General features: G+C 41.6%; 2 protein-coding genes across 7 annotated transcripts; both read right to left on the reverse strand.

Moving 5' to 3' along the window:
- Window positions 1-1,396: 1,396 nt before the first annotated feature.
- lats1 (large tumor suppressor kinase 1) lies at window positions 1,397-11,341 on the reverse strand. Of its 5 annotated transcripts, none has more exons than XM_030405679.1 (8): window positions 11,157-11,341; window positions 10,105-10,551; window positions 9,229-9,340; window positions 7,096-8,543; window positions 5,899-6,481; window positions 4,745-4,927; window positions 3,983-4,089; window positions 1,397-3,902 (listed from the first exon to the last, which is right to left on the reverse strand). In XM_030405679.1, the coding sequence occupies exons 2-8, from the start codon at window positions 10,450-10,452 to the stop codon at window positions 3,390-3,392; spliced, it is 3,294 nt and encodes a 1,097-aa protein (XP_030261539.1). In that variant the 5' UTR covers window positions 10,453-10,551; window positions 11,157-11,341; the 3' UTR covers window positions 1,397-3,389. The 5 variants fall into 5 exon arrangements, with proteins under 5 accessions (XP_030261539.1, XP_030261540.1, XP_030261541.1 ...); XM_030405680.1 differs by having other exon boundaries at window positions 10,105-10,554; XM_030405681.1 differs by lacking the exon at window positions 11,157-11,341 and adding an exon at window positions 10,997-11,073 and having other exon boundaries at window positions 10,105-10,554.
- A 760-nt stretch (window positions 11,342-12,101) lies between these two features.
- Window positions 12,102-16,928, reverse strand: nup43 (nucleoporin 43). 2 transcript variants are annotated; one of them, XM_030405464.1, is made up of 8 exons: window positions 16,656-16,928; window positions 15,979-16,101; window positions 15,205-15,282; window positions 14,235-14,397; window positions 13,970-14,105; window positions 13,718-13,869; window positions 13,483-13,599; window positions 12,102-12,627 (listed from the first exon to the last, which is right to left on the reverse strand). In XM_030405464.1, exons 1-8 carry the CDS (start codon window positions 16,773-16,775, stop codon window positions 12,398-12,400), a joined length of 1,119 nt encoding a protein of 372 aa, XP_030261324.1. In that variant the 5' UTR covers window positions 16,776-16,928; the 3' UTR covers window positions 12,102-12,397. The 2 variants fall into 2 exon arrangements, with proteins under 2 accessions (XP_030261324.1, XP_030261323.1); XM_030405463.1 differs by having other exon boundaries at window positions 15,205-15,376.
- Between the last annotated feature and the right edge of the window lie 10 nt (window positions 16,929-16,938).

The following is a 16,938-nucleotide window of genomic DNA, read 5'->3' on the forward strand; positions in this document are numbered from 1 at the left end:
ACTTCTTTTGACGGATTAACTTTGAAAAACAGAGAGAAATAAAGTAATCTGTGAGTAGAATTATACATTATATGTCTGCCTCGGCGGAATGTTGATATGTGAAACTATCTCCAAAATCCCAGAATGAAGACTTGCATTTCAGTGTTGGAATGAGGTGATGGATACTTTGTGTTGCATTTTGCAATAAAAATAACAGACCTAAGGGACGAAACCATGTAGTAGGATAGATTGATAAAAAAAAAAAAACCTGCTTGATATATGTTGAAAAATCAGAAGTGAAAGGGTTTGCTGTTGGTTCACTCGGCTTTAAGAGGAGCCCGTTATACCCCAGTGACTGCTGCTGTGACTGCTCTTTGTGTGGCGCCCTCTGGTGGCTGCAGCCTTAAATTGATCACACCAGCCTGCCTCCTCTAGTCTGACCACACTAAACTGTGGTCCACATCCGTCTATGTCAGAACACTTCCCTCTTCACAATAGTTTTCATGTTGAGCTTTTATCCGTGTGGAAACTCTCATCAGTGAGCTATCTGCAAAGTTTCTAATACTTATAACTAAAGGACAATGTGTTTTTTTCACAGTGTTCACGTGGAAGATCTGTTAAATGCAAAGTGGAAGTGGAAATGAACCGTTCTTGAGGGGCCTTTTTAAAGGTTGAGGTTCAAAGTTCTAGACATTTCCCTGTAACAACATGACATTTCAGCATCTAAGATCATTGAATACTTTAATACCTTTGATTAAAAGTATTTCTTCAGCATTATAGACAACACAGGTGACATTTTTGATGGCTTTCCAAGATGTATTATCCTGCACTGCAATGATTAAAAACCACCAGATTAAATTTAGTCGCGTGTGTAAACTTAGATGTTTTGACCCAGAAGAGCGTCGGGGAGTTTCTTAAAAAAGTTTAGTCTGCAGTGATGAAATGTAAGTACATTTACTCACTTTTTTTCCCCCATTTTCTGCCACTTTAACTTCACCACATTTGGAGGCAAATATTGTCCTTTTCACTCCACTACATCTATTCCACTCTAACTTTAGTAACTAGTTACACTGCAGATTGTCTGCTTCACTAAACTAAGACAGGGATTTCTTTTGACATTTTAAAGACCTTGTTATCAATAAGGTTAATTGATGGTGACAATTTTAGGGCTGCAATTAATGACTGTTTACAATCACAATGACTGTCAATTTGTATTTTCACTCGCTAAAATGTCAGGAAATCCACACCCAAAGACAATCAGTTTACTGCCATAGAGGAGAAAAAAATGACTGAAACAATTTACTGGATTATCCAAATATTGACTTAATCGATTGATCGCTGCAGCCCTCATCAAAATCTCCGGCCCTGTCATCGGTTTCTACTTGATGATACTAATAATAATACAACACGGTTGGTGTGCATGTCCAACATGTTTTGTTCTTTACATTCTTTATTTATCACCCTCTTCCCCTGTACCCAACCTCACAGAGCAACGATGTACACAAAAATAAAATTCTCTCACTTACAACGAAAACACAAAACCAGTGCAGAAGGCCAGTGGTCACCATTAAGTCCATAACTACATTCAGAGATCTTTTCCTAAACACAAACAAAAAAGTACAGCGGGTTACAAAATCATCGTTTGTGATGGAGAGCCGTTCCGCTCTCCACCGTCAGTCCATCAGTCCAGTTTATATTTTGAAAATCAATACAGAGGCACGTGACGGTCAGCTTTAGTGTTGCTCAAAGACGGGAGCAGAGACGGTGTAGAGTACCATGATGCATGTCTGCTTTATAACTTCACGATCCTGTGATCATTATTTTCTAACAATGGGTTGTTGGAAAAGAAAAAGTCAAAACCCACCTATTTAGTGCTTTGGTTGAGAGACGAGCATGAAGAATGAATTGTGATGAAAGAGGTTTAGTAAAACAAACGATGTAAATGCATTCAGAGTCCTGTGAGTTAGTGTTGAGACAGAAAAGCACACAACATATCGACAGAAGGCAGCAGCAGTGGACACTGACGAGGGCCTGCCCTAAGAAAAAAAAAAGAAAATCAGCTGACTGGGAGGAGAAAAATATTTACATCAACTGTATACAACTTAATTTATAAATACATTTTAGGTATAAATTAGAAAAATAAAACAACAAAAAGCTACTGTAGTTCAATCAGCTACTGCTACTCTCATTTAAAATGCCAGTCTGATTATTAACCCTCTGTATATTTGGTGAAAAAAGATCAAGAAAAAGGCACAGCAATGAATAATTAGAGCAATTTATCCCTGCAAATTTCTACAAGTCACAACACTAAATCCCCATTGCAACAGACATGAAAATATAAATTAAGACGATTTTTTTTTTTTACCATTAAAATGTAATTCCAACAACAAGAAGTTCCCACACTCAAACAGCATCTACACTAGCATCACCAGTTACAGTTTCTTAAATAAATTAAGGCTTTAAGGGGGGGGGGGGGTTGCCATAAGTTGTCAAGGAGAGCACCCTGATTTTTTTCCTGCTTCCTCTGAACACATGATACAGTGTACCTTTCATGCATTAAAGGAAACGTTAAAGGAAAGAATGATTTTTGGGGATTTTCTTTCTTGCCAACAGATTGATGCCACTTCATGACTGTACGGTAAACACAGAGGTGGAGCATGTGAGCTCAGCTTAGAATAAAGACTGGGAATGGGGAAACAGGCAGACTGTAAGAAACAGATGTCTTCTTTAACAAATCTCTTTATGATTAAAAAATGTGTCAAAGTACAACCAGTTCACAGTGCTATTAGGATTTCAAATAAATGCAATTTGAAATTTGTAATCCTAAATTTCGCATTACACTATCGCTGAAAAGGATTTTAAAATGATCATTTCTAATTTCCCATCAACACCTGGTGACTTTTGCTGTTATTTGTACAGAACCTTCATGTTCCCTTCTGTGTGAAGGATATGACTTGAAGGCTGCTCCAGTGCTTCATTTATATTTCTATGTTGTACTCGGCCATATTGCAGTATCGACAATATTTTGATGAATTATTCAGTACAGAGTCTTTCTTGTATCTTATCTTGCTGTCTCTTCCTGGTTGCTGTTTGGGCAAATATCTTGTTGACCAGTGACTCTTAAAAAGGAACCATTTCCAGTGTTTTTGCTAGGCTAAGTTGCTGCTGGCTGTAGCTTTATATTTACTATACAAACATGAGTACCGTTGACCTTTTAATCTTTACTTCGGCAAGAAAGGAAATAAGCATGTTGTCCCATCATTTTTCCTTTAACTTGTAGTGTGACCGTTTGCTGTCGAGTATTCTGACTCCTACAAACATATGTTCCTATGTTCAAGGATTTAAATCCCCTTCACACACACACACACCCTCCATGAACTCGTTATGTACAAGCAGCTCAGTCCTCAGTCCTACACGTAGACCAGGTCTCGGCCCTGATTGGCTGAGCTGCTGGCTGCCTCCTGTGCCGGGCCCTCTGAGTCCGCCTCGTCCCCGTCATAACCCTCGTACTCGATAGGTTTGGGGCAGCTGTACGGGTGGCCGTTGTCATCGAAGAAGCGGCGGAAGGTGAACTCGTAGAAGGCGTGTTCTGGATGTTTGCCATTGCGGAACCAGCCGTTGAGGGTGTCGTTGAGGTTGTCCTCGCCATCACTGTCGCTGCTCCACAGTTTATCCGGATCCACAGGGTCGAAGTTTGAAGTGTCTGTGGAGTGGGCGATGGTGGGGATGTAGGGCGCCACCTGCTGCCGCAGGTCGCTTGAGAAGTCGATGGTCTTGAAGAAAGGATGAGCTTTGATTTCGTCAGCGCCGTTATGGCCGAGGCGGTCCTCTGGGCCGCGGCACAATTTGACTATAAGATCTGACGCCTCTGGGCTGAGCTTGGCTGGCGGGGGAATGTGCAGCATACTCTTCCAGTTTATCACCTAGTTACAACAGCAGAGACAACATTAGAAACAATGCAGACTGTAGGTGCTAAACCTTTCACTGCAGGTGCTTCACATACCTTCAGCTGTGTCTCCAGGGGTGTGGTCGCTAAGAAGGGGGGCTGTCCGACAACCATCTCATACAAGATCACACCAACACTCCACCAATCACAGAGCTGGGTGTATCCTGGAGGAGATTAAAAGGTGTCAGTCACTCTGCAACAACATCTAGAAAAGTTTCAAGTAAGGCTCATGCAAATTATCTGAAGCTTCTACTGTTTTTGAGGTACAAACATCCAAATCAGCTTTGGAAAAAAAGGGAGACGTGTCCGATGCACAGAAAAATAGGCCAAGAGCGATAAAGAGAGCAAGAAGTGGAGCTATTCTGTTTATATCTAGTCTCAAACCTGAACACATAAAAAGCAGCAAGGGAACAATTCCTGTTCTGCATGCACAAATGCTCTGGGCTGTGATGAGAGCCAGCTCAACCCTCCATGCTCTCCAAGTTTACTTTTCAGACTTTGTAAGCAAGGACAATGTTAGAATGTCTCTCTTCCAGGCCTCATCTCTCATTAGACTCATAATTACAATAATATTAAAGCATATAATTAATAATGGTTGCCCCATTTTCACTTAGTAGAGCTGTAAAAATAACTACATTTATTGTACCAATGCAATCCCATTGTCTTTTTTATTATATAAAAAGACAATGGGATTGGATTGGTACACCAGATCTGCAGATACCTTAAGTTGAGGAATCGGAAACTGTCAGGGGAAAAAGGTTGCATAATTTACTAAATACAGTACAATACAACGACCGTCCTGCAGCAGGTCCACTGTACCTGTTCGCAGCAGCACTTCTGGCGCGATATAATTGGGCGTCCCCACCAGTGAATGTGCCAAACAGCGCTGGTGCTGCCGGGCCTTTCTCCTCTCCAGAGGTTTCAGGCGGTCTGAGCAGCGGCAGTTGGCTGGATCTTCCCATTCCTTACTGAAGTCCATGCTGTCCTGCCTCACATGGTCACCTGGAAAGAGACCACACAACACAGTGCTCATTACTATACTCAACAGATGTGGTTTTCTACCAGGTATATGGTTCTTCCATTTAGTGTTTTCATGATTTCCAAAGTATTCACTGCATGTGACATCTCACTGTGTCTCATGAAGGGTTCCAGGAATGTGGATTTTTGAAGCCAAGAGTTATTATTTGGACTCATTATTTCCATACAGCAGGTTCAGCAGCAGAGAAATTTGTTCCTGGCAGTTTAAAGGAGCTCCGAATTACATTACACATTGCTGTTTATTTTTTGCTCACCGATTTAAGACAAAAAACAAGTTGACTGGGTTAAATTACTTGTAAAATACCTGAACAATCTTTCTGAAGGTGGACCTAGTGACCTGCATACCAGCTGCCTTTGTCACATTAGTACACACCTTAAGACTGACACTTCAACACTTTTAATACCTTACTCATTACTGGCATTGTGCCCTCCATGTTTGAAAAAAAACAAAAAACAGAGGGACAGCATTTCTGTTGTAAGGCGAACCAGAGTGCTGAAAAGATTTGTCAACTGACAGAAAATGTATTGGCAAAGAATTTTGTGAATTGCATGTTAATGCAAAGTTTCACCAAATTTACTGGTTCCAGCCTCTTAAATTATTATTGGGTTTTGGGACAAAAAGTAATCTGAAGAAGTCGACTTGAGCTCTGATGTGCATTTTCTGTATATACCGAATGAATGAAGACACCAACTGTCAAATTAATTGCTAATGAATAAGATAAAAAAAATTCGCCCTCATAAAATAATGTGGAATTTTACTTTAAGCTGAATTTTCCACATAATCCATCACACCACAGGTAATTTGATTTTGCTCCTTTTCCCAGCAAAAAATTCTAATACAAGATCTCATTTGAGAAGGTATGGTTTGCATTTTAAAGATGAGGATAATTCAACATTTTAGACGAACTGCTAGTTAATGAAAAAGTAAGACCTACCACTCTGGTAATACTTGGAGTCGTGCGTCCAGCGGAAGCCGGTGCAAAGGCCGAAGTCGGTCAGCTTTATGTGTCCATCTCGGTCTATGAGGATGTTATCAGGCTTGATGTCTCGGTGAATGAAGCCCATCTTGTGGACACTCTCCACGGCGCAGGTGAGCTCTGCGATGTAGAACTGAGCCAGCTCTTCTTTGAAGATGCCGAGTCGGATGAGAAGGCTCATCATGTCCCCTCCAGGTATGTACTCCATGACAAAGTACAGGTTGTCCTTATCTTGGAAAGAGTAGTACAGACGCACCACCCACTCGTTGTCAGCCTCAGCCAGGATGTCCCTCTCTGCCTTGACGTGGGCCACCTGGTTTCTCAGCAGCACATCCTTCTTACGGAGCGTTTTCATGGCGTACAGCGCTCCTGTGTCCTCTTTTCTGGCCAAGCACACCTCACCAAAGGCTCCGATGCCAAGGGTCTTGATTCGTTTGAACATAGATTTATCCATCTTGGCCCGCTTTAGCCGTATGTAGTTGGACTCTTTCTGGCAGAGCATCATCCGCATCTGCTCCTGAGCTTCTGAAGACAAACCCACCTGAGGACAGGACAGAGTGAAGATGTATTTAATGGGCCACATGACCTCAAAATGGTTAAAAAAAGTTGCATAAAAACACACAAGTAGTCCTGGTTAGGTAGAAACTGTATACACTGAAGAAAACCAGTACAAGATGCATCAGAAATTATCTATAAACATAACACATTTTTCTCATGTGTTAAACATTGCTGTAGTCCAAAACAAAAATGCTCGAGCAGTGACTTAGCAGTGAGCAGTGAGATAGAGGTCATCGAGTCGCATGCATTTCCTCCCGCCACAACATGCTGCATGTAGTACGTTTAAAATACAGAAGACCAGACTCTCAACACAATCTTACTTGAATAACCGATGTGTGTGGACTATTCTGTCGCACAAGACAGCAGAGACACCTTTACCTTTTTTAGATCAGCTGTTAGTGACAGCAAGGGGAGAAAGGAAGAGAAAGAACAGCTAAGAAAATATAAAACAGCATGAAAAAGACAATCACAGAGAGATACAGTGATCACAAGATAGTAAGAAAAAAAGTTTGAAAAGAGTGACAGGTTTACTTTTAAATAGCAAAAGTTTAAAATACAATTAGAAAATTATGTGACTATGGTGATTGATGTTCTCACCCTATTCATTTCACTTTCCAGCTGCTTTCTCCTCCGAATCCTCTGCTGATGGTTCTTTAGGATATTCTCCACATGTTGCTCCATGAAGAACTTAAAGGCCTGCGGGGAGTACAGTGCAACTCTCCCACACTCCCCTCTCCGCTCTTCATCCCTCTTGTTGCGGCGGACAGGAACTGGCGATGTTGTGATTTGCTTCTTCTCCTTCTCTGTCGCTGTGGTGCTTTCAGGGGTTTCTGCTGGCTTGTCTCGGGAGCTGTCGCCGCCGCTGCTCTCCTCTTCAGCGGGCTCCTCTCTACCTGTGCCGAGCTTATTGGCCCCTGGGTCGTAGGCAGGGGGGGAGGGTGCAGCCTGCTGCTGGAGGAGATGTTTAGGATAGGGTGGAGGGGGGCCCTGGTAGCTGGGGACTTCTGCTACAACGGGGATCTGGGGTACAGGGGCTGGGGGCTCTTGGTAAGCAGGTGCAGCTGGAGGGGGTGGAGCCTGCTGCATCCACGGAGGGTGTGTTGGAGCGACAGCAGTGTGTAACTCAGGTTTCTGGACACGCATGCTTTTGACTGGCTGCAGGATAGGAGCCTGGGTGATGGCAGTGACCGTGGTGGCAGAGGGCTGGGAACTGGCGGGGTGGGCCTGTCTGCCATTCAGCTGGTGGTTGTTGAAGGAGTTAGAGCGGACTGGCATGTTGTGCTGCCATGATGGGGACAGATCCTGATTGCTGCTGTTGCCAGAGGAAGACTGGGGCTGGTTGGGAGCCTGAGACCAGGACTGAGGAGGACCTATGTTGTACATGTCAAGGTTGTGACTGTTCCGGGTTGGAACCATCATGGACTGAGGGATGTTTCCACCGTTGATGTAAGAGGGAGATGACGCAGGTCCTCCTGCCTGCATCTGGTCAGTGGGACTGTGCCGGCTGCTCTGATTGACCGGGTACGGGGGAGGAGGCTGCCTGCTGCCTCCGGCCATGTAGTCTGTCTGTGGGGAGCCACTCTGTGACCAGCTAGAGGGGAAGGTGAACTTATTCCCCCCGGAGGCTTGCATTATGATGGGCTGGTGGCCCATAGGCACCGGGCTGATCCCACGCTGATTCTGAGGTGCTGCAGCTTGGTAGCCATCGGGCCAGGCCCCCTGGGGTACAGGAGAGATGCGGGGCACAAGGTAGTCCATGTTGCCAGAGTAGCGCTTGGTTGATGGGTTGCTTTCCCAGGATGGTGCAGGAGGCATGGCACCGCGGTTTGGTGGAGGTGTTACACTGCGCACCTGAGGCGGCAGTGGAGGATTGACTCTCTGGCTGTTGGCAGGGTGACCCTGTGGGAAGGCAGGAGGTGGTCCAGGGCTGTCTGAGCGGTACATCATTCCATCCACCATGAGAGGACCGTGTCGAGGAGCCAAAGACTCCTTCGAGCCTTTCCAGCTCGGCCTCCTCAGCACAGCCTGCTGGATATGTGGAGCTCCTGCAGACACAAAAAAGGCAAAATCACAATCAAAGTGATTGAGAAAAATAAAGTTGTAACACTATGTCCTTGTATCACGATAATTAAAACCAAAGTCTGTTTTAAACTGAAACTAAAATAAAGGTCTTAATTAGTTTTTTTGCAGCCAACAGTTGTTGCACTGTCTAAAATATGTTAAATTCACACACAGACATGCACGCATAAGTATGGTATGCTCTCTCCTCAGAACCATGTTTCCAAGACTCAGTAATTAACTTGGTATGTACAATGTTTTTAAATGCAATAGGAATGGAAGCTAAAATTATGAAGCGTTAAGTATAACATGGCTTGTGGTAAAATACACCCATGATCAGCATTTCCTCACATTGTATTTTTTTTTAAATAAAAAGGTCCAGACCAGTCGTCAACATCACTAAATACCTATTGAAACCAAAAACAGTTTCCAACATATTGTCATGACTTTCCTTGAATGTGCCACATTGAGAGCGCATTCTGAAATGAAAACCAAAAACCTCATTTCCAGTCAACTTGTTCCATTACATGATGCAGTGACTCACTCTCATTTTGTCAGTGTGTATTGTCATTTCTTCAAGCTAAGCTAAACATTATCATGGCTGAATGAACACACCTCAATGGAAAATAAAAGAGGAAACCCAGCATTAAGTCCCAGTGGACAGTTACGTACCTTGGGCTTTCAGACCTGTAGCGCTGGGATTGGAAGCAGCCATCTGTTCCCTCATCGAGTCCTGGTAGCTCACCTTACTCATGTAATCTGCCCCCACACTGCGAATATTGCTCTGTTCACAAGGCAAAAAAGATGAAAATTAAAAGTTTGGTTGGAGTTTGGTTTCTTGTGCAAATGAGCTGTAAAACACATTTGTTATAGCATTTTTACAGTGTTCAAAAGTCAATTAAATTGACGAAAAGACGCAACTAAAACGATTTTATTTTCTATTAATCTGCAAATTATTTTCTTGGTTACTTAATTAATGCTTTTGTCTGTAAAAGGTTCTACAACAGTAACAAATCCCAACTGTACATCTTTCAGTTTACTATTTTGTCCAACCATCAGTTCAAATCCCAAACTTATTCACTTTACAATGATATACAACAGAGAAAAGCCACAAATCCTCACACTGGAGAAGCTGGAACTGGGGACTGTTTAGAGGTCTTGCTTAAAAAAAAAACACAATACAATCATGACAATAGCTGCAAAATAATATGATGCAAATCAGCAAGTAAGCTTTTCCCAACAGCTTAAACTTGTTTCGACTGAAAATTACTGCAATGCACACTGTGCAACTTCATACCAGGATTGCATTCACTGGCTCAAAACAAGTGGCCACCGCCAACTCAGAAACCGCTTTTGTAATGACACCTGTACAAGCCCGTCGTCATTCCACTTTGCATACTTTTCATTTTTCAAATAATGCTCCAGTACACAAAGTACACAGAGTGATTATTGTCAATAACAGAGTTATATTTAGAATGAAATCCCTCCACAATTGTTCCCAACAACTGGTTTCGGTAAAAAACAAACAGACAAACTAAAAACACTCACCTCGTCAAAGCCAACAAACGGTGGTTCCTGCGACATGTGTTTGTTCACATCGGGGCCTGAGGTGTTGGGCTCATTGGCAAAAGGCATCAGGGATTTGCGGATCTCCTGCAAAGCCTTATGGTAGGGGTTTTTGGGGTTGCTGCAGCGCCCCTGTTGCCTTGGGTCCTCAGGAAGCATTTTTCCAGCTCCACCAATTTCCACTTTAGGTGGGTCAGAGGGTTTGGACAAGTTGCGTAGGCTGTTCCTTATTTCCTGCAGCATCTGTTGGCTGTTGCCACTGTAGTTACTGGTGGGAAATGTTTTGGGTCTCATCTGCCTGTATCCTTCGGGTTTCTCCCCTCTCTTCATGTAAGAGCATGTATGATGACGATGAAGGGGATGAAGAAGATGTCACTCAGTCCAGGGTTGCAGAAAAGGGTGGCACTGGTCTGACCTCACATCTGCATTCTACTGATAGAAATAAAAAATAAAAAAGACAATGTGAGATGCGCATACATCCAGAGTACATATTTCATTATTGGACTGGTTGGACAAATGAGATGTTGAAAGGGCTAATAGCAGATACGAAGAGATAGACATTAGACATATGATTATTGGAAATCAGACTGACACATTAAGTATGTTACTTTAGCTGCAGAAACGTTGTATTTCAATGCTTTACGATTTCACATTAGGCTACACTTATTGCTCAAAGTAAAGTATTCCCTAACAAAACAAGAGCCCGTCCCCTTGCTAGCGTCGCTACCAACACGGGGCTAGCAGAGCGCTAGCTACATTAACGCTGATCGTGCTGCGTTAAGTACGCTAAAATTAAATTGTTTGTCGCATTCGTCCAAATTTCTCCGAGATATGGCGACTCGTGAGCTGCAAACTGAAGTAATCGCGACCTTACTTTGCAATAAGTCGAAAGCCCAGCAGTTGCTCCGCGGCCTGGGTGTTAAAGGCATCCATTTGCTGCTAGGCTAATTCAACAACAGGTTGCGAACTAGCTGCTAGCTCGGCAACACAACTGGCAACAGTTGGTTAGCTGTTAGCCGTGTCTGACAACTTACCACAGTCTGTATCTCCCGCCTTCCTTGACACTTTTCCTATTTTGACAACAAACGATATTTCCTTGACCTTATTGGGCGTCAAGGACGAGAGTTTAACTTAAAATGTCCTTGTTGTGCCGAGCTGGCTTGTTCCTTGTCGTGTTGAATTCCTGGGATGTCTGAATGACAAGTACAACAGCAACAAGCTAGACACGGAAGAGCGACACACATCCGGTTCTTGCAAGTTTCAAAATAAAATATCTAATAAAAGTGGCTCCGGATGTGGGTTTTAATGATTCAAAACAACCAAAAACCATACAAATAAAGAAACAAAAATAATGTATGAACCTTTTTTATAGCATTTTAACCAATTCTAAAAATAAAATAGCAATAAGAACCAAAAAAATTCAGTAAATATTTGTCATATTAAATCAAAAATGAGCATTAAACAAGATATACCCTAATAAATGTTCACACAATAGTGTAGTGCATTTCTACAATAATGCAGCTGTATAATACATGGTAGTTAGCTGACATGCTGATAAGTTAAAAACACATCCAGGTAGAGGGAACAGGTGGGCTAAATTAAAACGATTTCCACAGAAAGTGTACTTTTGTTAAATTTTAATTAAAAAAATGGGACAATCTTGGTAACACTGAGGGCCAATACTGCAAACAGCAGTAGTCTTTCACTACTGCAGGTATTATCAAGGGACGTCTTGCAAATTCTTCTTTGTACTCCCCCCCCCCCATCATCTATTCACCTGTCGCTCCTGAACACGTAAAAAAGTAAATATTTCATTTTAATTTTTGATTGTCATTTGAACTTAATATAATTCCACAGTATTCAACAGGTTAATGAGAAAAATAGGTCAATAGTGATTGCAACTATAGTATTCATGATGCACCTTGGATTTCTATCTTTGATTTTAACAAAAACATCAATAGATGCATGAGACATTTGTGTAAAGGCTTTTTCATTCATCATTTATTTCAAAACAGTTTTAAATGTCATCCATACTAAAGTACAGCTGAGTTTTAATACTCTGCTTGGAATGATCTAAAAAACAAACTTTAATCCAAGATGATCCATCACTCAAGCTGCAATAGAAATACGCGATAGTGTACATATATGACAGACAAATACACAAGAAAAAACCTTTTGAACGCAGTATTTTGGGCACACTGTATGTTTGAAAGAGACAATAAAACATGTCTTGACTGGAAATAAACAGATCTTGTCCTGTACACTAACAAATCTTTTAAACCGGGACCTGTCTGTTGACAAAAATAGCCTCTCCGTCAGTCCCACAGACAAGACATTGTCCGAGTACATCCAAACTGTTGACGGACAGCGTCTGGCTGGGCAGCATGTGAGTCGTCTCCAGACGGCCTTTACTGGAGTCTCCGCTGAGCCAGGCGTTGATCAGGGACTGGTTCCCTCCAGCAGGGGCCATTGCACTGCGAGATATCATGCTGTTGTTCCTGCCACCTGCAAAACAATTAATAAACTATCTCTTAATATCTTAGGGAACTATTATGATTACTTGACTGTTCTTATGTTTGTGTATAGTTTCCTTGGCATGTTGATATACCTTATATATAGCTTTTTACATCTTGGCAGTCTGTATCACATTGGCTGACTCAGTGTTTTTTACAATCACCACAACAACCAAAAGATAACAGATAGGGTTGTGTGACTAATACATGTAATACATAAATACTCTATGATTAATACAGAAGCTGCTGTTATCATCATATATCATATGATTGTGCTGCTCCGCATAAATCAACTCTTGATGCAGCAATTTGCTGATAAAATCTGGTGACTGTTTTAGGTTTTGGTAGGTCAGAAGTGACTGCTGACAGCCTGATCCAGAAAAACTGAAGCACAACTTGATTCTATAATTACTTAACTCTTTGAAACAGACAAAAACAATGAAAAAAAAAAGTTAAATTTGTCAAAACTTTGATTTTGAAAGAAAGACAAAAATGTTTCTAGAGGCAAACAAGGTGCCCAAAAGCAGGCTGTTTTTACACCTTTTCCCATCAGCCTTCACTTCAAACTCTTGTGAGGGAATCAGCCTACTTAATTTACACAATAACACCCTGCATTTTTTTAAAAACCCTACAATACTTACATTACAAAGCTGGTGAACATGGTAGGTGCATGATTGTAAAACTTGGCCTGATGTCTTGTCACGGTAGAAATGGCGTTTACATTACTTCCTGTTTTGTAGTAAATTGCTGTTTCTTGGCAGCACCTTGCAGTCTTTTCTTTGGAAAAAAAGAATGTAATATCTCTCTACTGGCTCAACTGAAATACAGACAGAATCATTTGACTTGCCTTGTAAGAAGGAGGGCATGTCTGAAGGTGAGGAAGTCTCCCAGTGCAGCAGTGAACCATCCTCTGAGCATGTAAACAGATGATCTGGGTTGGATGGGTGGAAGTGGACTTCCCACACTGTGCAGCAAACCAGAAAAACATTTATACGTTACTAATCAAACAAAGCAAAGGTCCCTGCAAAGAGAAAACATCTGCCATTGTAACATCAAATCATCTGCTTAAAATGAAGTCTTACTTTCAGCAGAGTGTGCCTCCATGAGTGAGAAGGGTGTGTTGCCTTGTCTCACATCCCAGACACAGAGCATGCCATCCTGCCCTCCTGTGGCCACAATGTGCTGTTGGTTCGGATGTCTGTCCACACAGTGCAGAGGGACTCTATCGCCTGACCTGAAATGAGAACACTGAATCTGAATTTCTTATAACCGAATTCAAGTACAAAATGCAGCAAGGAAGGAGCAGAACAGACAAATCTTATTGTTGGTCTTACAGAGAGAGAATCTGGGATGGCGAGTTGCTCTGCTGTCTGAAATCAAACAGCTTGAGCTGGCCGATAGAGTTCACTGTCAAAATCTCTGATGTCCTCAGGTAAGTCACGGCATGGATCGTGCTGCTGTCCGCATTCTCTGGCAGTGGTCGAAAAAACACGTTTGTCACATTATACTTAGATGCCATCCTTTGCTGACAAATGTGCTCCTGTGTGTATTTTAATGTGACACGATGGTGTAGTTACAAGAGCTATAGCCTAATCCCACCTATAACCCGAACCACTCCCTCCTGGTCGGCTCTGAAGACGATGATCCTGCCGTCTTCACCGACGGTGACGATCTCAGGACTGCTGCACACAACACCAGTACAGGGAGCATTGTCACAAGGGTAACGATGCGCTCTTGCCCAGCTCTGAGAAACTGATATCGTCTGCATACAAGGAAGAGAATATGTAGGAAATCGCAATATTGATCACACAAGTATGTTATATATCCAGTTAAACTGTTTGTGCAGCATTCACTTCCTTGTACTGCACTCCTGGTCTGTACTTAATATAACTAAAATTTATATTATACTGTTTTAACGCCAGGATATACATTTTAATTATCTGTGAGTCAAGCTGGGTTAGTTTAGCGTTGAATTATTTCTGGTTAAGATCAATGTTAAGAGCCAAGCCAAATGTGACTTTTAAAATAAACCATCCCTTAATATTATTAGTAATACTGTTTTTGGCCTGTCGTGATGTTACTTTATCAACTTATTGTGCATGTCTTATCGACTTAAGATGTATGTACATGTCTTTGATAATTTCTGCTGACCTCAATGTTGCCCATTGTGTTTACATGCGTGGCTGATCACATAAGAATCTAAGAGAACATTTTAGCCAACATAATGACAGAATAACTAGCAGGGTTTTCCCTACTATTATCAGACCCATGTGTTTTTTAACATATTTCATTCCTAATCTGGTCTGAACATTTCTAAGAATTCAAATTCATTGCTCTTTCAAAGAGTGTAATCACGTTACTGTGTTATCATATTATCATTAGATCAGTGGCATGAAATGGTCTTAAAATGAATGGGAAAACATATCATGACAGGCCAAACAGTGTTTATATTACCAACATGTTCTCATTTGTGAGAGGCTGTAACCTGTCCCCATGTTAAAGCCTCATTACAGATGACCTCTTTGTGCACATGAAAATTGCATATGTGGAAGACTGGGCTTGTGGGTACCTGACTGTTTTGGTGGTGGCGGAAAATGGTGACAGCTCCAGTTGACGACGCTGTGACAATTCTGTCTTGGTCCAAAAACTGATAAAACAAACAAAACATTTTTGGGACAAAGGTGAAATTAGCCCTGGAACCTGGAACCTCCCAGATAGGGGAAGTTGGCATCCTTTCCTGCCTGAAATTAACAAAGATGTCACATTAATAGTAGAGTGTAATGCATAGTCCATGTTTATGATGTCTATCACGCTTTGTTAAAGATCCTATTTGTCCTCGTATTGCAAAGTATTGTGCATTTAAGTTGCACTCAGCAACAAATCATCGATAGCAACAAATTCCCCTTTTAATCATTTTTTTTTAACCACACAATAGATTCTCTCTGCAAAACAAAGTCTAACTTTATTGAATTAGGGATGCACCAATTCAATCAGCCAATACTAGATTAGGACGATTGGGTTTCAGACAGATGTGGCTAAATCTTATTAAATACAAATTCTTTTTAAATGTCATGAAATTCAGTGTCTCCATTAGTTGAATTCATTCCATTTTTTTTTGTGCCACAATAATCCCTGGCCTCATGTTCCCTTAACTAAAAAAAAAAAAAACCTCAATAAGCTTCACTCTGTTAGGAGTACACATTTAAGATATTGGGGATGAAGAGAAGAGGAAGAACAATTGTACAGATGAAACTAACTTCCTAGTAGAGGAAACTTTAATATTCTTTATTTTCGCACCAATTATGGGCTGGTATATTAATTTGGATTCCCATGAGTGCCTTACTTGAAGGTCCAGAACATCTCCATCATGTTTGTGTTCACACAGCAGCTGTGGGTCTCCTTCAAATCCATCATCCATGCCGGTAGTTCCATTATTCCCAATGGACCAAAATGAAATCTTGTTGTCCTGTAACAGAAAAAAATATTGGTGTTGTCAAGTGTTCATTGGCAAGCCCCCCAAATAGGAAAATCGCATATAATGTTTCTATGCAGTTTGGCAGTCACAATTATCATACATATTGTAGATGCCGAAATGACACCTGATGATTCATTTGTCTTCAATCGTGTTTTGACCGGTACAACATCTGTGAGTTAGCCAATCAGAATAATCGAATACAATTAGGTGATTTTTCTATGAAGTTTGGCAGTCGCATTTCCCATAAATATTTCATACCTATGAAACATGTCTCCAGTTGTATTGTGACAGTTACAATGTGCACAGCACCGCCATTTACCAACATCGCAGAGAATTAAGAGAGCTCTTGGCAGGCACATTTAGCATAAATATATCATACCGAAATGTCAATTTAGGATTCACAACAGGTCTCAAATCGTGTTCTGACTGTTACAACACGTGTGACTTAGGCTATTAGAAAAATCGCATACAATTCAGTGATTTCTCTATGAAGTTTGGCAGTCACGATTATCATAAACATTAACACTCAATGACAACTTGCCAACCTCGTTATCCCACGAGCCAGTCGCAAAGATGTCTGGTTGCTGCAAAGACGAATGTGAAACTGGTCTCCATCTGGTTTTACTGATTTTCTGGGACACGTACTTAGCATTTACACTCTCCATTGAAACAATACACTCTCACTCAGTTTGATAAATGATAAAAACGACTGTTGGTGTTAGCTTAGCATTCATGAGCAACATCAGAATGTACGCGCCTGCTGCTTTGTACGTAGCTACGGTGGCCCTGTAAGGTCAAACTACCAAATCGGCCGACTTTCCTCTCACA

The sequence above is a fragment of the Sparus aurata genome, chromosome 22 (genome assembly GCF_900880675.1).
Source record: "Sparus aurata chromosome 22, fSpaAur1.1, whole genome shotgun sequence".
Classification (NCBI taxonomy): Eukaryota; Metazoa; Chordata; class Actinopteri; order Spariformes; family Sparidae; genus Sparus; species Sparus aurata.